General features: G+C 42.2%; 3 protein-coding genes across 4 annotated transcripts; 2 read left to right on the forward strand and 1 right to left on the reverse strand.

Annotated features, from left to right (window-relative positions):
- Positions 1-555: 555 nt before the first annotated feature.
- On the forward strand, positions 556-7,987 carry chrng (cholinergic receptor, nicotinic, gamma). Its single transcript, XM_076295930.1, has 12 exons — positions 556-715; positions 1,394-1,533; positions 3,731-3,775; positions 3,924-4,045; positions 4,369-4,524; positions 4,647-4,744; positions 5,229-5,429; positions 5,848-5,962; positions 6,268-6,382; positions 6,575-6,809; positions 7,111-7,244; positions 7,486-7,987. The coding sequence occupies exons 1-12, from the start codon at positions 622-624 to the stop codon at positions 7,651-7,653; spliced, it is 1,623 nt and encodes a 540-aa protein (XP_076152045.1). The 5' UTR covers positions 556-621; the 3' UTR covers positions 7,654-7,987.
- A 2,025-nt stretch (positions 7,988-10,012) lies between these two features.
- LOC143133463 (phospholipid scramblase family member 5) lies at positions 10,013-15,542 on the forward strand. The gene is made up of 7 exons (XM_076293224.1): positions 10,013-10,379; positions 10,751-10,825; positions 11,180-11,372; positions 12,333-12,444; positions 13,459-13,558; positions 13,727-13,785; positions 15,516-15,542. The coding sequence occupies exons 1-7, from the start codon at positions 10,013-10,015 to the stop codon at positions 15,540-15,542; spliced, it is 933 nt and encodes a 310-aa protein (XP_076149339.1).
- Positions 15,543-15,971: 429 nt separating this feature from the next.
- On the reverse strand, positions 15,972-21,158 carry eif4e2 (eukaryotic translation initiation factor 4E family member 2). 2 transcript variants are annotated; one of them, XM_076294552.1, is made up of 8 exons: positions 20,817-21,158; positions 20,022-20,133; positions 19,742-19,876; positions 19,086-19,190; positions 18,335-18,546; positions 17,859-17,995; positions 17,412-17,488; positions 15,972-17,282 (listed from the first exon to the last, which is right to left on the reverse strand). In XM_076294552.1, the coding sequence occupies exons 1-7, from the start codon at positions 20,834-20,836 to the stop codon at positions 17,460-17,462; spliced, it is 750 nt and encodes a 249-aa protein (XP_076150667.1). In that variant the 5' UTR covers positions 20,837-21,158; the 3' UTR covers positions 15,972-17,282; positions 17,412-17,459. The 2 variants fall into 2 exon arrangements, with proteins under 2 accessions (XP_076150667.1, XP_076150668.1); XM_076294553.1 differs by having other exon boundaries at positions 18,394-18,546; positions 20,817-21,134.
- Between the last annotated feature and the right edge of the window lie 42 nt (positions 21,159-21,200).

The raw sequence follows: 21,200 nt of genomic DNA on the forward strand, positions 1-21,200 counted from the left end.
CCTACTTCTCCTCCATACCACTATACCCATCACCACCTCTACACTACTCAGTCGTGAGTGTGAGTGTGTTTGTGTGTGTGTGTGTGTGTGTGTGTGTGTGTGTGTGTGTGGTGTGTGTGTGTGTGTGTGTGTGTGTGTGTGTGTGTGTGTGTGTGTGTGGTGTGTGTGTGTGTGAGTGGGCCTGATTTGTTGGTGTGTGTTGTGACAGCTGACAACGCAGACAGGGCCAAGCGAACGGCCTTGCCCCCAAAATAACCCGTCGTTACGGAGCAAAAAATAAAGGACAAAAGCGCAATCTCTTTCCCTGAAACATTGACATCATGCCAGTCCACGCTCCACACACACACACACACACACACACACACACACACACACACACACACACACACAATCACACTTTCATTGCTCCTCCTTGCTTTTCCATTTTCTCCTTCCCTCTCCCACTCTCTTATTCTCTATTTCTTTCTCTCTCAGTCTCTCTTTCTCTCAGACACACACACACACACACACACACACGCACACACACACACACACACAAAACAGACAAATCACAGACAGCCCCCCTTACCCCTTCGCTCTCCCGACAGGTGCTACTGTAAGACATAGCAGAGTGGGAATCAGATGGTCACACAAAGCATTAGTCTGGATCGTTCAGAGATGTGCTCTCCAGCCTCTTCCGCACTTCTCTGGGCCGTTATCCTCCTCTTCCTCACAGGTAAGTTGCATTCTGTTGTCCCATTTACCTCCGCTGCATAGGAGGGATTGATATGCATACTGTGTGAAGCATGCTTAAAAAGCAATAGAGTTGAGGCTGCTGTCATTGCTGATGGTGTGTCAGGGTAGTACTTACTGTGTTCCACAGTGACTCCTTTGTTATTTGAGGACATTGTGTAAAGATATGAGGTTTTATGAGTGCATATTAGTTTACCGTGAGAGAAAAAGATAGGTATTATTGCCACCCTTAAATGTATGAGCCTTTATAATGGTTAGGTTTACCTGTTTAATTGTCGAAATTATAATGGACATTTGTTACTAAATATGTGTGGTTCTGTCAGTCTCACACATTGCCTAATTCCTGGTTGTGTGACATAACCAAGATATATGAAATATGAAATATATTTAACACAAATTACAACATTATGTGATTTTTATTAAAATATATGCGGTTTGTTTGGGTTATTCCCATTGGCTGTCTTTGTGTATTTGTTCAGTATTACTCTTCTGAAGTAAGCAATGTGTTTCTCAGTCTAGGCGGTAACATAGGTAGAATGTGCTTCACTTGAATGCTCTCTAACAAGAGTTACATAACCTTGTAACTATGTGTGTGTGTGTGTGTGTGTGTATGTGTGTGTGTGTGTGTGTGTGTGTGTGTGTGTGTCCTGCACAACATTAGGAGCATTGGGTGCCAATCTGGAGGGGGCTCTGTACAGGGACCTGATGAAGGGTTACAGCAGGAACATCAGACCAGCAGAAAAGTATGGCGACATCACAGAGGTCAAACTCAAGATGACGCTCACCAATCTCATCTCTTTGGTTAGGACATTCACAATGGACTAGGGGTGTGTGTGTGTGTGTGTGTGTGTGTGTGTGTGTGTGTGTGTGTGTGTGTGTGTGTGTGTTTGTGTGTGTTTGTGTGTGTGCGTAAGAGAGAGAGAGAGACAGAGAGAGAGAGAGAGAAAGAGAGAGTGTGTGTGTGTGTGTGAGTGGGTGTGTTGAGGTCGAGGATGCTTAATGCCATTGCTGCTGCTGTTTGCAGTAAAAGTTGGTATGTTGTGTAAAATGCAAATAAAAACAGAATGTGAAGTCTTGTAAACCCATATTTAGCAGCGAAAATGACATAGACAACAGATCAAATGTTGAAAATTTGACTATTTCTCTGATCATTACCTGATCAAGACCAGTTGTTTTGAGGATTTGATGTTGTCCCATTCCTGCCCAATATAGGATTTCAGTTGCTCAACATTATGAGGTATTCTTAATCATGTTTTACATTCCATAATGCGCCTAATTTGACAGGCCTGGACTGCAGACAGAACATTTAGCACCTGGACTCTTCCTCTTTGGAGAAATACTGTTTAAATATGTACAGAATTAATTTTGGCATTTTTTTTCCTGAAATATTTAAGGTCTTCCCTGAAAAAAAAAAAACATCGCCTGGATGGCAGTATGTTTCTCAAAACCTGTATTCATTCAGAATTGATTGTGCCTTAGATGTGCAAGATGCCCATGCTGTAGCCACTAACCCACTAGTTGGGTTTCGAACTGAGCACTAAAATAAGTTGAATAGGTTGGATACTTAGATAGGCCCTCTTCTCTTTACCCCAGATGAGTCCATGATTTTCAAAAAGAATTGCACATTTTGATTGGTCTATACACAGGACCTTTATTTACTTCAATCCATCTGAGGTCCAAAAGACCACGGCCATCCAATATTGTTTTTCAGCTCAATCCCAAGTTTGCAAAGATTTTTCTGCATTCTTTGAATACGTTAATGATATTTTGTACTGTATGATGAACTCCCCAAATTCTTCAAATTTAATGTTAAGAAGCATTACAATAACATTGTTTCATCATTTGAAGGGTTCAGATGCAAAAGCCTCTAAATGCCACCTACGTCAAAAATGAGATAAAGATGGTGAGTGAATGCTCTCCTCACATAGTATACGTTAATCAAATAATTTAACTTCAAAACCCACCAAATAACACTCTCTTCCTGGTCTGAAATATCGATTTCTATGCAAAAACCTATAGGAACTGGATTTTAAATGCTCATTTAAAAGAAATGTGGTCAGACGGATTTAGAGGGTTTTGCATCTGAACTCTTCATTTGTTCACACAGGTTTATATAGAATGATGAATACCCTACATCTTTATTTCTAAGAGACTCTGCCTCTTTGGGATGTTCTTTTTCATACCTAATCATGTTGTCAGTTACCCTAATTAGTTGTGAAACATTCCTCCTTTTGTTTTCTTTATCATTACACAACTTTTTTTGAAACGTTTTGCTGGTATCAAATTCATGAAATCTATGAAATAGTCAAATTTGTCATTTTCAACATTTTATATGTTGTCTGTGTCCTTTTGGCAGCTAAATATGAGTTTACGAGATTTGTAGATTATTACTGGTACATTCTAGCCTGACGAGCCAGACCCACATTAAAATGTAGGGTCTGGGCACTCACCGCTCGCAGTGCTCAGTCCGAGGGGCGGGATAATCGGTTGTCTTTCAAATTCAATCTGCACGCAATAGGACGGCGCTATGAGTCCCATGCGTTTACCACCAGCGGCGCTAGTTGGCTAGTTCAAACTTTTGCCAACTTAATAAAAGCTTAACTCGTGTCACACTGTTCGCCAACAACAACATTATCTTATTTGTTTTCAAGTACCAGGGAATTCAAGCCAAACCGTTGCAACTCTGCCATCAATCATTATGTTAAGCCCGCCTAACGACTCGATTTGATTGGCCTGATAGAAGTTTAATTTTCCGAGCTCACAAGCCAACGGAGAGTTGCTAGACTAGCCCTGGCAGCAAATATAATTTGCTGCCGCTAGGGTGCGTCTAGATTTCTAGGCTAGGTACATTCTGCTTTTATTCGCATTTTACACAACGTCCCAACTTTGGGATTTGGGGTTATAAATATAAAAACAATCCCATAGATCTGTCTCTGTTATGTGTGCCCTCGCATGTCGGATACCAACTCATCTGAAATTATTACCCATCTGTCTGCAGAATGAAAAAGAGGAGGCACTCACAACAAGTGTCTGGATGGAGATGGTAAATCCACACAGACATGATCAAATATGCATGTAATCACACAGGAACTTCACAATTACCACTGAGTCATTGAAAAGACCAAATAACAGTGATACATTAATTCTCTTATGCAGCTTTGCTACTATAAGTGTTCTGTTTTGTTGTTCAGCAATGGTGTGACTACCGTTTGAGGTGGGATGACAAGCCCCAGTATAAGGTGTATAAGAATATCACACGCATGCGCATCCCCTCCAAACACATCTGGCTCCCAGACGTCGGCCTTGAGAACAAGTGAGTGTTGTCATGGTGATGATAGAATCTGTCATGTTTTGGTCACACTTATAATATCTATTGTAGTCATTATGCCCAATTGGTCATTGTAACTTATTGTGAGTATAAGATCAAAGTAGTTAAGACTACCAGAGGGGTCATAAAAGTTATTATATTCATGTCTTTTTTCATTATGTTTTCATTTAATAATCATATTCTATATACAACCTTGACTAAGCCTTGAACATTTTAAAACATTTTTAATCAATGTAACACCTCTATTGTATGGGGGAAAGGTCTCTGTTTCACTTGCACACATTCCTGTCACTCACTGGTTTTGGCAGTATTGATGGCCAGTTTGAGGTGGCACTGTACGTCAACGCCCTGATCGACCCAGATGGCTGTGTCACCTGGATACCCCCTGCCATCTACCAGAGCTCCTGCCCCATCCTGGTCCACTACTTCCCTTTTGACTGGCAAAACTGCACCATGGTGTTCAGGTAAAGACACCTGTAAATATTCATCATTAATAAATCAGTTCAACAGTGTGTGAACTGTGAATGGGAAATAGTGTGTTAGGTACTTTAGACTTGACTATGATGACCTCCTACATTCCTCTCAGGTCCCAGACATACAGTGCAAACGAGATCAATCTGGTCCTCATGTTTGAAGACAACATCACAATGGAATGGGTTGAAATTGACCCTCAGGCATTCACAGGTGAGCCAACTCTTCCTCCCTTGCCCCTACATCTCACATAGGGGGTTCTATAAACATATATTAATAGCCCACCACCCCATCTTTTCTGGGAGCAGATGTTTACTGTATAAAGGAAGGCCATGACGTGTGTGACAGGGAGAACTGTGAGCCTCCATTCTGCATAATACTTTCATATCCCCAAAAAAGTTGAACATGGACTTCCTTTGAATTTGTCTTCCTCTCATCTTGATTAGCTGAATCTCTGATTTAGCTTACCCAACCAAGAGCCTTGTAATCTCACTGATCGGGTGATTTCTTTATTCTTGGGATGAGCTTGGGTCTAGGGAGAGGCATTCTTGAATTTCCCCTTGGGGATCAATAAAGTATCTATCTATCTATCTATCTATCTATCTATCTATCTATCTATCTATCTATTCAATTAATTTCATTAAAATTATTAGCATGCTTATTTACCGGTAATAAGAATTCCTCTTCATGTGGTTAGAGAATGGCGAGTGGGTGATAAAACACAGACCGGCGAAGAAGATTGTGAACGAGCGCACCAGCCCAGACGAGCTGGACTACCAGGAGCTGGTCTTCTTCCTGGTCATCCAGAGGAAGCCGCTCTTCTATATCATCAACATCATCGTGCCCTGTGTGCTCTTCTCCTCCCTGGTCCTGCTCGTCTACTTCCTGCCAGCCAAAGGTACAAGGGAAATGGAGTGCTACTTTTCTCTTAGCGTCAACAAAATCAGTGTGAAGTCAAACTTTTTTCAGTTTTGGGGACATACTTAATGAATATGAATATTCAATTGGGGTGGGGAAAATGTCCTATCTCCTATGAGGAAAAATTTGCGAAAACTATCCTATGCATATGTTTACTATGTAAATATATAATTCTTTTTTGGATTAACAACAATTATGCTTGCTAGTCATTGCAAATAATGAGGCTGTGTAGGCTATCCCAGATTATTTTTTTTCTACATACTGTACATTCAACCACTGATGTCACTAAAACTGAAAATGTTTTATTCATTGTGTTGGTGATGGCTTTGTTGATGTTTTGAGTGCCAGTGATTGATATTTCATGAGTTTGCCTTTGGTTTGGCTTTGGTTGTGTGTAGCTGGAGGTCAGAAGTGTACCATGTCCATCGCCATCCTCCTGGCACAGACTGTGTTCCTCTTCCTAATCGCCAAGAAAGTTCCGGAAACGTCCAAAGCAGTGCCTCTCATCGGAAAGTGAGACTAGCCAAAAACTTTTTTTATAACTATTTTGATTGTCAAGCACACTCACACACAACAACATTTTTAATGGACTTCTGGTACTAAGATACACGGCTTAATGCACAAGTGTTCTTGAATAGTGAAATTGTATAGTCTTGAACACCAATATGTGTTTCCCTTCCTTTTGAGACATTTCTCAATTATATTTTCAGACGGCACATTGTATGGGCTCTCACAAACTTGAATTTCAACAGATAATGGATATTTACTCTGATAGATACCATCATAATAAGATCAGCGTGTGGCTCCTGTTTCATCAGGTACTTGATGTTTGTGATGGTGGTCACAACTATTGTGGTGATGAATGCAGTGGTGGTGCTCAATGTCTCCCTGAGGACCCCCAACACACACAGCATGAGTAATAAAGTCAGAAAGGTATACCGACAACTGTTGCTTATGCAGCGTAAAACTCATACAAACTTGAATTTCCTTTGCAACCTTATGGAAGATATGATAATAGTTTATATAGTATGAGTATATTTATGGACAGTCAAAAAACAGGTAACATTAACCCAAGTATTACTTAATGTGGTTGTGTTCAGAATCATCCATGTCTCTGATTCACAGGTACTTCTGAACGTCCTGCCTCGACTGTTGAGGATGCACATGCAGCCGTTGGACCCCAAAGATGACCGCAGCAGCAGAGGAGAGAACGGCTCTCCGTTTGTGCGGCGCCGCCGAAGCTCGGTGGGTCTGATAGCTAAGGCGGACGAGTACATGCACCGGACGGCACGGTCCGAGCTCATGTTCACCAGGCTGAAGGAGAGAGATGGCCTGATGGCTACTGCACTGCAGAAGATCCGTAAGTGTATGTGAGTGTGTGTGTGTGTGTGTGTGTGTGTGCGTGCGTGTGTGTGTGACTGAAGAAGAGAGACAGACTGATTGCTATAGCTCCTCAGAAGGTCCATAAGAATATGCGTATGTGGGGAACAAGATTCAGAAACGGTCTGGTTCACTTATAGAAAATAGTTTTGTTTAATTCTGCCTCATTTCTCATCTCCTTTGGAGAATGAAAAATCCTAATCCAGTTCAACACTTCATCATGGCCTCGTAAAGTCCCCAGTGGGGTTAAGTATTTTCCACATTTTGACCTCTGACCCCAGAGAATGGTCTGGAGGAGGGGACAGAGCAGGAGATCGGGGCAAGCTTGGCCAAGGCCTCGGCAGATGTCCAGCAGTGTGTGGCAGCCTGCAAACACATCACAGAGAGCGCTAGGCAACAGAGCGACTTCCAGAACGTAAGTCACGGACGCAAAACACACACGCACATAATGGCAGCCTGTCCCACTTGATAAATCACCTCAAGCAATCATGAGGAATGCTGTTGCATGCCTAGCATTAGTATAGCATAGTATAGCATAGCACAGCATATCAAAGCATAACATAGGATGCCATTGTAAACAATAAAGTATTATTATATAATCATCATTGTGTGTTTTGGGGGGGATTGTAAAGCATCTTCATACATCTTTCCAACAGGAGAATGAGGAGTGGTTTCTGGCCGCTCGAGTGATTGACAGGGTGTGCTTCTTCGCCATGGCGATGCTCTTCATTTTTGCCACGATCGGCATCTTCCTGATGGGTCACTTTAATCGCGCTCCCTTAACCCCTTTTCCCGGAGACCCCAAGAAGTACCTGCCCGAGTAGGAGAGAAAGTAGAGGCTCAAACAATGGAGGCGTTTACTTACTTGCTTGCTTACTCACCCTTGTGCTTCAAGACCTTGGGTGGCAGTGGCATATTTGTTTGGGTGCCATGGGTCAACACAAGGCAGGAGTGGACACAGCAGCAGCACCACTGCTTCAGAGAGAGGCCATGTTGCTCCATGGAGTGAGTCAGTGTGAACACACATGGAGAGGCTGAAGAACAGAGAGAAATAAACAATGTTGAACAATGTGATATTTTCAGACCATACTTCAGTGGCTGGCATTGCATTCTGCAGAAATTTCATTTTATACAGTGTTTTTTTTTATCATATACTGTATGTAATATTGTGGAAAATATTTGGCTCATTTTGATCCTTTTTTTTGCTAAGTATGTGTGGATAATGCATACTCTTTGTATTTTCTTTTCAATAAAAAATTGAAATTGTTGACATCATTTGACAATAGTAAATATTACTTTACAGTTATCCTGGAATATGTCTAATGTCATGACCTCTCAGCACTGTAGTGGTTATACTGAAGCAATGCTGTGATGTTTCTCACCTAGAGATGATGAGTATAGGCTTCGCAGCCTTTCTTCCAGGCACAGTTCACCAGACCTATGTGATTGGTGATTAAGACCACATTTACGAATGTAAAGGGGACGTCATACATATCAAAGGAGAGATTTATGGTACACTAAGTACCTCTTTAGCCAATAGCCTCTTTCGTTTGGGAAAGCCCCCTTTGTGTCCTTAAATTGAACCGACACTTCCAGTAACTAAGATGCTCCCCACGCCCTTATGATCTCATCTCTGTTGGGGGTAGGAATGGGCTGGAAAGGGGGGGTCGAGGAGAGGAGAGATTAGGGGTTAGACTACTCTGTTGTGTGTCTCCCCCCGCTAAGATCCTCTCCTTCAAGAAGACTCTCAATTACATGGGTGAGTGGGGACTTTCTGGGGCAACAATGGGCAGATCCGGCTGGTTGGGATGGAAACGAGAGGGATGACACTGAGCCAGAATGTGTGTGTTTGTGTCTGTGTGTGTTGGGGGGGGGGGGATAACCGCTTAGACCAAACCTCCAAACACATCCCCCGCAGAAGGTACACACACACACACACACACACACATACAGGCACTGCCTTTACAAGAGAGGGCCCTGCCCACCCGACTCACAAAGGCTCAGAGGACAGCTCAGTAAATCTCCTCTGCACCCTCACCACAGAGCCTCCGAGTTTGCCCGCTCCCGGACATAGGCTATCTTCTAATGTTTGGAACAACAATCCTGCATTCCAACTAAAAATGGTAAGTGCCGATAACAACACATCTACGTCAGTGTATTTGGTGGGCAAGTGAATATGTTTGTATAGGCAGCCATGGTGTGTAGAAGGGGTTGTCTCTGTCCGAGGTCAGAGAGGTATAACGATGGTCAAACATGGCAGACGGGTGGCACTGACTGCGTCGGTCGTTCTCCTCAATGGTGCTGGAAACTGGCTGAGGCTTCAGGGAAGTCTCACTGCCATCAATCACTGTGTACAATTAGCACATTTACTCTCGCTCAATGGAGCCCAAGTCATTTATTAACGCGGACTGTCCTCTTTTATTTCTACTGCTCTATCAAGCCTGATTCCCAAGTTGATATGTGTAATAAGCTTTCATGTGATGGGGATCGGTGGTAGCCAATTGGGGGAAAAAAGAGATTTATAATGTGAAAGGGTTACTTCAGTTGCCAGATAGGACTGTTCAGTGGACAACAATTCCACCAATGCATTTCAGTTGCATCCTATTGGTCATTATTACCTCTGGTAGCCTGTAGCCTGTATTGTAGAATTGTATATTTTCCAGATAAGTATAATTATATAAGCATATACACTCTTTTCATCACGTAAGGAAAATTTGGTCTTTGCATTTATCCCAATTTGTGAATTAGTAAAACACACTCAGCACACAGTGAAGTGAAGCACACACTAATCCCGACTCTGTGAGCTGCCTGCTACAGCAGCGCTCGGGGAGCAGTGAGGGGTTAGGTGCCCTGCTCAAGGGCACTTCAGCCGTTCCTACTGGTCGGGGTTCAAACCGGCAGCCCTCCAGTTACAAGTCTGAAGCGCTAACCAGTAGGCCACGTCTGCCCCAGCTCAGCTGCAGTGGTTCTCAGATCTCTTCCTGGTGCCCTGTTGCCCTGTTGTACTACTAGCAGAAGACCATTTCGCTGAACACTTCAAATATGAAAAGATTTTTAATCGCTATTATCGCTATTTTATTGGTTGTTACTGTTTCACTCACTCACTGACTCACTCACTCACTCCCTCCCTGTGTAACAGTAATGATGCTACGGCCTCCTCCTGCTCTGAAGCTGTAGTAGACAATGTCAGCCGTCACTGACCAACCACACCCGTTCGGAGGGCTGGAGAGAGAGAAGCACATCCGCATGGTGTACCATGCCTTCCACAGATGCTGGGGAGGCCGCGCTGATGTGCAGGGCTCGACCAACTCTCTCTGCCCAGAGATGGGAGCCCTCCCTGGGCCCGCGGAGCCTGAGAGCCAGGCGGTGGTGCTCCACCAGGGAGAGCAGGGCCCGAGCGGGGTGGCCGGGCCCAGAGCGGGGGCGTCGGGTTTGGAGATGGACATCCTGGAGAGGAGGGACTGCTGGCAGGAGCCAGGCACAGCCAGAGGTCTCACTGCTCTCAGAGCGGTCAGTCAACTGCACATCACAACCAAACCAGAAGCAAGAGGTGAGGCCATCTCTGAGACTGATACTACTGGACAGCCACAGTTGAAGTGGAGGGACGGGGATATTTTGCACACTGTGGAATCAAAGAGATGTGGATTGAGCTTCATAAACAATATTATTGGTTTATCACTGGACAGACAGTTCACCCCTGAGGGATAGAAGTATTTGTTTTATTTCATCTGTTGCTGCTGACAGAAATATTGGTTTAATTTAAGCTGTTATTGATTACTTGAATAAATAATTAGTATAGTATAGTGGACCTAGAAGGATAGAAATATTGGTTTCATTTTATCTGTCACTATTTGGGATTTAGTGTCAATTCTCAACAAAGGAATTTTAGTGTCCATTCCTGACAAAGTCAATGTTTACCAGGTCCACAGTGTGTCCCGCGAAGAATCTACAATATTGCCAATGACAACAAAGATCAAGTCTTTGTGGTGGTTGAAGGTAAAAAAGCTGTCAGACATTGATTAATTCTGTGATGCACACACACACACACACACACACATATACAGAGAGAGAGAGAGAGAGAGAGAGAGACACACACACAAACACAAACAATATAACAATTTTAAAATATATTACCTATTTTACCTTTTCAAAATGTAGGAGCCTATTTTTACTGTACATTATACATTTTGTATTTATACTGTACATACAAATTAATGGACATTTAATTCAGTATTCATTGCATTGTAATGCTGTGGGATGATGATGTCTCTCTCCCTCTCCTTCTCTCTCTCTCTCTCCCTCTCTCTCCCTCTCCCTCTCTCTCCCTCTCTCTCTCTCTCTCTCCCTCAGAGAGCTCCTGTGTGTGTCTGCAGTGCTGTGGTCCAACGCGCTCCTGTTCCCTGCAGGGCTTTGACCGGCTGGCCCAGCAGGCCTTCTACTTTGAGCGGCCGCTGCGGGCCGACACGTGCTGCCTCGGCTGCTGCCTGATGGAAATGAGGGCCTACTCGGCAGAGAGGCAGCTCATCGGTACCGTGCACCAGAGGTAGGCCGCCCTCCAATGACCACGGGTCAGATAGAAGAGAGTAAACAAAGTGTTATTCTCCTCAAGGACACAGTGTGTGGACATGTTAACAGGAAGTCACATACACCACATAGTCCCCTTTGTATGTGTGTGTATGTGTGTGTTTTTGTATTTATTTGTGCAGAAACGTGCAACCATGCGTTAATGGACCGTGTGTCTATGCAATGTACAGTGCTATGCAGTACAGTACAGTGCAGCACAGAGCAGTATTTGTGTCTGTCTCTTTAGATGGGGACATTTGAGGTCTTAGGGCCTCCGCTCTCTTCCCCTCCCGCCTTCCTCTCATTACGTCAGACTGTCCACGCCAGTGATTCTCCCTTTAAAACACTCGTTATGGGCCAGGCAACACTCCTCCTTTTCTTCTGGTGCCAACTATGTGGCAGGGTCAGATAAGGTCCCCTTTGTGTTGTGATGGTGCTGTGATGGGTGGCAGACCGTTTCCTCAGAATTAAATCAGCCGGCTGGCCACTGGGGGCCATAATTAAATGCTTGGGGCGACATGTTGACAGAATCACAAATGCCACCACAAGTGACCGGTTAATTAGATTCTGCATGCTGATCACTACCGTACAGCTTTAGAACTCAAATAGTATATCTGCTGTCGCTACAACCAACACAATCTTTATTTTAAGGGGTCTATTGGTGTATATGAAAATACAGAAAAGCACATAGTTGCTATTTAGTAAATATCTAACAACCTTTTAACATGCCTTACTTAATTCCTAGCTACCTGCTAATTAATCATTACCTACCATGACCTAAACTTAACATTAAACCTAATCTTACATGGCTCTGATATTAAATTGAAAATTACATATAAATCTATGTATATGTATATTTCCCATTTTTAAATGATTTAGTGGTTGTTCACAATTGCCGCAATTGCCATTTGAAATAAAGTCTGACCCCCTCTCCTGTCAGATGGAGCATGTTCACACCCTATTTTGAGGTGTGTGATTCGGACGGAAGTCTGGCCGTGAGGATCCAGGGCCCCTGCTGTCCCCTGCGCTGCCTCTCCAACCAGGAGTTTCAGGTGTGGGCTCATCTCAGCTCACTCTCTCATCTCCTCATCTAGCACACACATGCCTTGCACTACGCAGGCCACACGTGTGTGTTAACTAGGGCTGTCAAAATAACTGATTCATTTCGATTAATTAATTTGAGGAAAAAATAACTGATTAAAAAAATTAGTGCAGATTAATCGATTCCGTATGACCTTTGACCCCGAGCCGTTCTAGTCAGTAAAAATTAGACTGTAAAATGAAGAAGAGAGAAGAAAACGTGCTGCCTGGATCATTGATTGGAACATTTACTTTTAAAAAACAGCCTGGTGTTGATAAAAATAAAGTGTTGAAAATAAAGTCCTCTGCAATGTCTGCAGCAAGGAATTTGCATATCACCGGAGTTCATCAACTCTATAGTCGCACATCAATGCAAAGAAATAAGTGTTGACATTGAGGGGAGTGTTAATTTATTTTCATTGTGTCCCCTAGGTTATATCTGTGGCCTGAAATGCCTTGTATGTGAAAAAAAACTTCTTCCCGAAGCACTTTTGAATTTATTTCCTCAGCATATTAGGTCATATCATAGATTATTATGGCAATTAACAGTGAAAATAATAATAAAAGAGTTTTTGAACTTTAATGTCACTAATGCTGATTATTCAATGATTCATTTGAATTTAAATATTTAAAATACTTTCACAGCAAAAATGATACATGCGATTAATTTAGATTAATTAATCACAGAGTATGTAATTAATTAGATTAATTTTTTTAATCGATTGACAGCCCTAGTGTTAACACATATTTTCCCACCAAATGTCAGAAAGGATGGATGATCAGATATGTTGGATAAAAGCATGTCAAGTGAACTGCTCTCATGAGCTGATTGTTTGAGGACTTTCTGTCTGTTATTAGTGCTGTTGTGCAGAAATTATTACCCATTCTGCTCTTCGCTGAAGTTAAAATACTGTTAAAATCAAATTTTCACACTGGAGAAATGACCGATGATTTACTCTCACAACACACACACTGTGTTGCTTCAGGTGGTGTCCACGCTTGGCGAGACGATCGGCAGCATATGGAAGAAATGGCCTGGCTTTAATGAAGAATGTAACATGGACCATGAATATTTCGGACTGGTCGGTGAGTTGGTCATGCCACATCTTTCCCAACACTCACCCTCAGTTGGCAGCCACTTCTTCATTCTAAGTGTCCTGTTTCCCCCCGTTACACAACAAAGCATGCTCAGTGCCGACTACGCTGTGCAGATGTGTGGCCGGTATCTCATGTCAACCTCCCCTCTGTTCACAGTCCCACAGGAGATGGCTCTGAACACCAAAGTGCTCCTGCTAGCTGCCACCTTCCTGCTGGTAAGATCATTTACAAAATTATATATATATAGTCAAAACTATACAGTATTTACAAAAACCCTATTTTGTCACTATATAACATGAGTCACTGATCTGATTTTGTATGAACCAGTTACACACTACTGTGTATCATGTGGAGTACATATGCCACTGCACCCCATTTCTGTTGAGTACTCACCTGTTGCCTTTTACAGTGCTTAGTAATGATTGGACGGTTGACGGTTTAGTTTTACAAAATTTCTTTCTAAATTTTAGGGCTGTCAATCGATTAAAAAAATTAATCTAATTAATTACATACTCTGTGATTAATTAATCTAAATTAATCGCATATATAATTTTTGCTGTGAAAGTAAATATTTAAATTCAAATGAATCATTGAATAATCAGCATTAGTGACATTAAAGTTCAAAAACTCTTTTATTATTATTTTGTATACTGTTCAAATAATTTCCATAATAATCTATGATATGACCTAATATGCTGAGGAAATAAATTCAAAAGTGCTTCGGGAAGAAGTTTTTTTTCACATACAAGGCATTTCAGGCCACAGATATAACCTAGGGGACACAATGAAAATAAATTAACACTCCCCTCAATGTCAACACTTATTTCTTTGCATTGATGTGCGACTATAGAGTTGATGAACTCCGGTGATATGCAAATTCCTTGCTGCAGACATTGCAGAGGACTTTATTTTCAACACTTTATTTTTATCAACACCAGGCTGTTTTTTAAAAGTAAATGTTCCAATCAATGATCCAGGCAGCACGTTTTCTTCTCTCTTCTTCATTTTACAGTCTAATTTTTACTGACTAGAACGGCTCTGGATCAAAGGTCATACGGAATCGATTAATCTGCACTAATTTTTTTAATCAGTTATTTTTTCTCAAATTAATTAATCGAAATTAATCAGTTATTTTGACAGCCCTACTAAATTTCTAAATTGTTTTTACACCTGATGCCTTGTTTGATCAATTGGTTTATTGAAAGACAGGCAAGTAAAATAGTAAAGAAGAAACATTATGTGAGATTTCTGTGTCTAAAGTAGAGGAGTGGGTTAAAGCTGCAGTTGGCAAGATTTTTTTGATGATATTCACTGCAACCGACACTATGCTCTGACAGAACAACTTAAATCAGCCGGTTTTAGAAATAAACCCGCACTTCTACCTCCACCTAGAGCCTGTTATTTGTTTTGCAAAAATCCACAGCTCCCAGTTCTGGTCCAATCAGAGCAGGGCTGTGTGAGATCTGACTGTCAATCACAGTCTGGTGCAGTCTGGTGTGCACTGACAAGCACAAACTCGATGAGAGGGTGCTCAGTGGTAGTGGGGGAGGGGCATGAGAGTTGTAAACATTCAACATTTTGGCTAAGTCCCCTCAATCTGTCAGACTTGCCAACTGCAGCTTTAAGTGTTTTGCAAAAAGTCTGAGGCTGACCATGTAATTATATTTGTGCAGATCTGGGCTAATGTTTTGCTCCTTGACTTTAAGGTTTTGCTAACTGTGTAATAGGCCTACTTTAGATTTAAAACCACCTGTAGATAATGCACTGACAACACAAAAGCTATAGGTTGGATTGATAGACAGCACGCATCCTGATGGCAAATTATATCCTACCCATTTAATGGTATGGTCGTGTGAAGGACTATGCCAGCTGTGCTCCAAATCAAAAACATCCGGTCTCCAAAAACCAGGTGAAATTATTGTAATGCTTCTGTCTTTCTCTCTAGAATTACATGTTCTTTGAGATGAGCTGAAGGAACTGGAGCAAGTATCTGTACGAGTTCTACATCAGATGTGGAATATGATGATGCTAATACAACACTAGCTCCAGGTTATAGTATGTCTGAAGCAATATGCAATGGATCAGGGTTTATAATGGCATTGTTTAACTGTGGATATTACTGTGCATAGTCATTTATAAAGCTGTATCTATTTCAGTGTCCGTGTCTGGCTGTTCCTTCTATATTCGTTTCTTATAATGTATGTTAAGATGTTGAGCAAAATATTGATGTTACTTTATTCACAAACCTTTAATCGACACGTTCATTAAACATGAGTGAGTATGCCTCTGAGTATTTCTTTGGTCTTTCCTTAGCGCCTTGGATAGGACAACATACGTGTCCTTTTACCCTCAGGAACAGTGAACAATGTTTTTAAAACATGAGAATATGACACAAGTGACCAACGTGGTTAGCAGCAGATGCATAATTAACATTTATTGCTATAATCAATTGTAATCAAACAATGCCTTTGTTTTTTGTTTTAAACATAACCACCATTTCCAGCACCATCTTCTGAAGTCCAGGCATTATGTACGTATATGGGTACGTAAAGACACACGAGGTCCCTCAGGCCCCCTCTCTGCTCAGTCAAGTGTTTAGAGTCCAAAAGTGTTCTAAGGTTAAGACAAGGGTTCACAGCTGATCCCATGACAGTTCATGAGGCTTTCAGAACTGAGTAAATGCCAGAGCAGCCAATCGCCATTCAGCTCTGAGGAAGCCATCACTGACATCTCCTTTGCACGTGACCAATTAGCACCTTGCATTCGATGAGCTGTCTCTGACATCTCCATTGCATCCAACCAATCATCGTTCTGCATTTGGGTAGCTGTCATTCAACATCTCCTCAGCATTAAGGAACTGTTTTGGTCTGTTTTTTGTTTTATCTTTCTTTTAAAAAAAAAAAAAAAACACACACACACACACAAAATCTCTTTGGGGGGGGAGAAGAGAGAGGACGGTAAGCTTCAAGGCCAGGCACAGTGCTACAGGCAGCATGGCGGTCCATCCTACAGAGGCCGTCACCGACACATACACACACACAACCCTACACGGGCCTCACCCCTTTTTTTCAACGCTCAACCTTTGGATTCCAAAAATGTCAGATCAAAGGGAAGAAATCAAGAATGATTCCCCAAAAATGTACATCTTCCAAAATAACGTTTTAGAAATATAACATTTTCCCACAACTGCTCTAGTTCAAACAACTTAAAACACTACAGTTAAAATACTGCACTTTAGTAAAACTTTATACCTGCAACCCTGTTTTTTCTCTTTATGCCAAATACATACAGCTACAGCTGCTCAATGTAAGAATTCATAGACAGTAGACTTTTTAAAATCTTGGTGCATCGACTCCTGAACATCACTTGGTTGGTTGGTTGGTTGGTTGGTTGAATGTTGTGTAAACTGTCAACAGTCTACTTTTCTAGATCACAGCGACAGTGTTAAGTTTGTCATCATAAGAGTGCCCCCTGGTGGTTGTGTATAGGGACTGCATGCATCAGGAGCATGAGATTCCCGATCCTTTCTAGTTTCCATTCAACACATTGCTTCCCTGTTGAGCACCTGGTTCCATTCTTCTTTAATGTGGATTTACTGGTCATCTCTGTTTTGTTTGCATGGTATGTTTTAAGACAGGAACCTCTCGTCCAACAGCCAGGTATCATCCACGGCGAGCATTGCTCTTCGTCCAAAAATAAAAATAGAAGAAATCTGTTTTAAGAGAGAGGGATTCTTAGGCAGATATCTCTGCAATACATCCACACAACAAAACATAGGTAAAATATAGATTAGATTAAAAAAACTAAATGTAAAAGATTTAATTTTCTGTTTAGGTCATACCCTTGGCATAGACTTGCTGAAGAAGACCTTAGCGTCCCCCACTAGCATTCACAAGGCCATGGAAGTCTTCCCAAGCCCTGCCAAAAGAAAAACGATCATCCCACAAACCCAGCCAAAGTTACGGAGATGTTATAATGCCTACAATTATATACGTAGACTCTGGACACAAGGATTCTGTGATACTACCCACAAATGCTTGATGGGTAAAGTCAACCACCAGTGTTAACAAAGTACAATACAGTTCTGCAAGTTGAGCAACTATGGGTTTCAATATATTATGTAACTACGTATTTCTACATATTACTCACCCTAACACTAACTCTAACAATAACTACACCATTTAACAATTAAGACTTTGAAGAAGTAGTAATTTCTTAATGTGGTAAGTGTAATAGTCCATAAAACCATTTAAAATCAAACTGATGTGTGAGGCTGTGAGGCTCTTACTTGATGCTGTCTGTGTGCGTCTTGTACTCCATGATGGTGTTGGGGGGCAGGTTGAGAACTCGGCGTAGCGTGTCTCTAATGCGTGCGGTGGTGGCCTGGTCACTGGCCGTTTTGTTCCATATGGATATGATATCCTCCTAGACACATCCACCCACACATCAGTCAAAAGCTGACTAATCGAGAACAGTGCCTTATAGAAGCAGTGAAATCATGTTTTGTTGTTTTATGATACTGATTATTAGCATGGATAATGAAGGCTTAGGGAGGAATGTAAATTATTTCTTGAGATAAAGAGCTAGTAGCTAGCAGCTACAGACCTACATTTCACATAATCTTGCTCTTCAGTTAACGGTGCAGCACATTATATTTCGTTGTAAGAAAAAGGACAGAACAGAACAGAACGCTAGAAAGCGCGCAGAGCAGAGCGAGACTGTTGTGATTGTGATTCACTCTACAAATCTCAAAAGCCCAAATGCCTGTCCAGCAGCAGCAGGAGCGGTGTGGCGGTGTTGCTGGAGTGACGGGGGTGGGGCACCTGGAAGCGCACGGACACCACGGCTCCGCAGATCTCCTCGCCCACCATGAACTGCTCCCCCAGCATGGCCAGGATGAGGTTCTCCCAGCAGCGCGACGCCAGGCCCTTACGCAGACGGATGATCCACTTCCCCCCACTCTTATTGGCATCGTCCTGTGGGATAGCGACCAAACCGCACACATCAACTCTGTCCAGTTAAGGGTCAACCTACATGAGTACCTTTTCATATTAGCATACAATATAACAACAATGTTACAGTCAACGCATTAGTGCATTTTAAAAAGTCAGTCCAGCCATAGGAAACTTACAATTGTTCCTACTTATAACCATGTAGTAACATACATCACAACACTTGGACCAGAGCGATTGTTTCATAGCTGGAAAAGCCAAACATTAACATAATGGCAACCACTACTGATGGACAAGACAAAAGACAATGCTGCCATACTCAAATTCAGAGGGGGTTTAAATACCGACAGGCAGTCTGCTGTCAGTCACATTTAGAGAGTGGGTAACAAAACCCTTCCCCTCTGTAATATTTATACATTCTCATTGTTATATATACAACATTTACAACAGTTCAGTAAACCAAACAGCTACTAAGGTAATGCTAACTATAGAGAGAAAAACACTGTGTTATTTTTGTTTTACAGAGCAATGCTTCAAACTGGCTGTGATAAAACCACACAAACCTCCCACATCGGTTTGATGCCCTCCTTGAACAGGTGGAAATCACTGTGGCCAGTCAGATCACCTGGTCTGATCATATGACTGTAAAATCGCCAGAACTGCTCCACCTGCATAAACATAAAGGCATATACATGCAAAAAGTGTTCACTTCCTGTCAGTCTCCTCATTAATCACAATTAATGTATCAGTATTATGTTAATAGTTTTGCTTTTCTACATTATGCCTTATTCTGGCTGATCTGACCTGGCCAATAAATTAGAAAAGTGTGCATTCTTTAATGCACTGATTCCAAACTCAAGTACATGAAAATATAACTTTTCCTGCATTTAGAGGTTAAGAGTTTGTGGTTTGTGCCAGAAGTCTTTCGAGGTCTAAGTCTTAAATATAAAATGGCCTGGGCCACGTCTGAATTCAGGCACAGTGCCTAAGAACTTTAAAGCCGGAGTAGCCTACATGGTCTTAGTGACCTTTCTGCAAGGTTGGAATTTCAGACTTGTCTCACAGCAGCCAGATGTTCCTCTGGCATCTCCTCGGCTGAATGTGATACAGCTCAGCGGCATGGTAGAACCTGCTGTCCTAAACCTGCTTGGTGTATCTGTGTATTGTGTGTGTGTGTGTGTACTACTGTGAGTGTGTATGTGTATGTGTATGCTCTCACCGAGGCAAAGCTGCCGATCTGTTTGATGTTCTGCTCGTAGCTCTGAGAGCTAGCGGGCCGCCCTGGAGTGCGACGGGAGTACCAAAAGGTGTAGTTATACTGCAAAGGGTGTTCCCCTGCCCCCGGAATCACTACCTGCAAACACACACAGAACTGCTGCTGACACCTGGCGACACACCTCACCAACTTATAACAGTAAATATAACAGTCATACTAAGGTAGAGATGTATGACAGACATCCACAGAGTTACATGAATACATTCAAACCTCAGACACTTACTTTTCTTTTGGCAGCGCTTGGGTCCTTCTCCTCATCTTCACTTTTTTCCTTTTCACAGTCTTTCGGTGAGACATTGTCTTGGTCATGGTCGCCACTGTCATCATCTTTAAGACTGCAAGGAAGGAACAGTTACCGTATGAGTAGCCTACTCGGCTTGTCGTATTGAAATGGCATGGTGATATCGAACACATCACCTTGACAAAACTAGATAATTAGGTAGGTAACCTGGTAAGTTTATCTGGTTGACGTTTATTTACTTTTGCTAAGACTTAGACTGGAGGGGGAACTAAGCTAGCAACTAACTTTTGAACTGGGGGCGGCTGTGCAGTCACTATTGGCTAGCTCTTCAGAAGTTCTACACGAGTTATTTTCATCATAAGTATTTATTCTTTCAAAGTAATGCGCGTAACGCGACAAGGGTGTTTAAGGGATTTATCGAGCCGGTTTCCAGCGCACCTGCCCCTGCCTCTCACATACTTGCAACCCGAGGATCCAGCGCGGGCCTAGAGGCCGTACCCGTTTCCGTGCTTTCGATCTCAACAATCGACACAGCCCCTAAACAAAAATACAACTGTCGGTCGGCACGTGCAAATTACGTGAAAGATAACATATAGAAAGGTAGCCAGTATGACAGCCGTAGATGAGTGAGTGACCTCGGCTTCCATGCTTGGGAGTCTATCAGACACACCTCTTTCTTCATGGTCTCAGTAGTGAAAGAATAACTGCACGCTGCCGATTTTACACACATGGACCCCACAGTTCTTTTAACATGCAAAGTTCTATCTGGATACTCACGCGTCAAATTTGTTGTTCATTATTTTCAAGGTGGGCGTCTGTCTTCGGGAGTCCGACTACAGCCCCGCAAATTCCGCAGAAGCGCAGCGGACGACGTGCACAAGTGCTGACGGATACGCGCATCGTGCTGCGTCGACGTGCACGTTGTGCATATGGTTTACAAATTCATATCTGTCGCCTGAGCATCATATTACAAAGAGTTCTGTGGTTCATTCGGCTTACATCAGAATGTCTCCAGACATGTAGTTTTCTTGGATATTTTGTTCAATATTTCCTCTAACGAAAATAATCTTTGTTACTATAGCCTACTTCAACTAAAAGTTATTAACTCAATATTAAATGGTAACACTTAAAAAAAAACATGTTTACATAACTACAGGCGTG

Source organism: Alosa pseudoharengus, unplaced genomic scaffold, assembly GCF_046254945.1.
Source record: "Alosa pseudoharengus isolate Yale_2024_CS ecotype anadromous, Long Island Sound unplaced genomic scaffold, YU_APseudo_1.1 YU_APseudo_1.1_scf_2, whole genome shotgun sequence".
NCBI classification, from domain to species: domain Eukaryota; kingdom Metazoa; phylum Chordata; class Actinopteri; order Clupeiformes; family Clupeidae; genus Alosa; species Alosa pseudoharengus.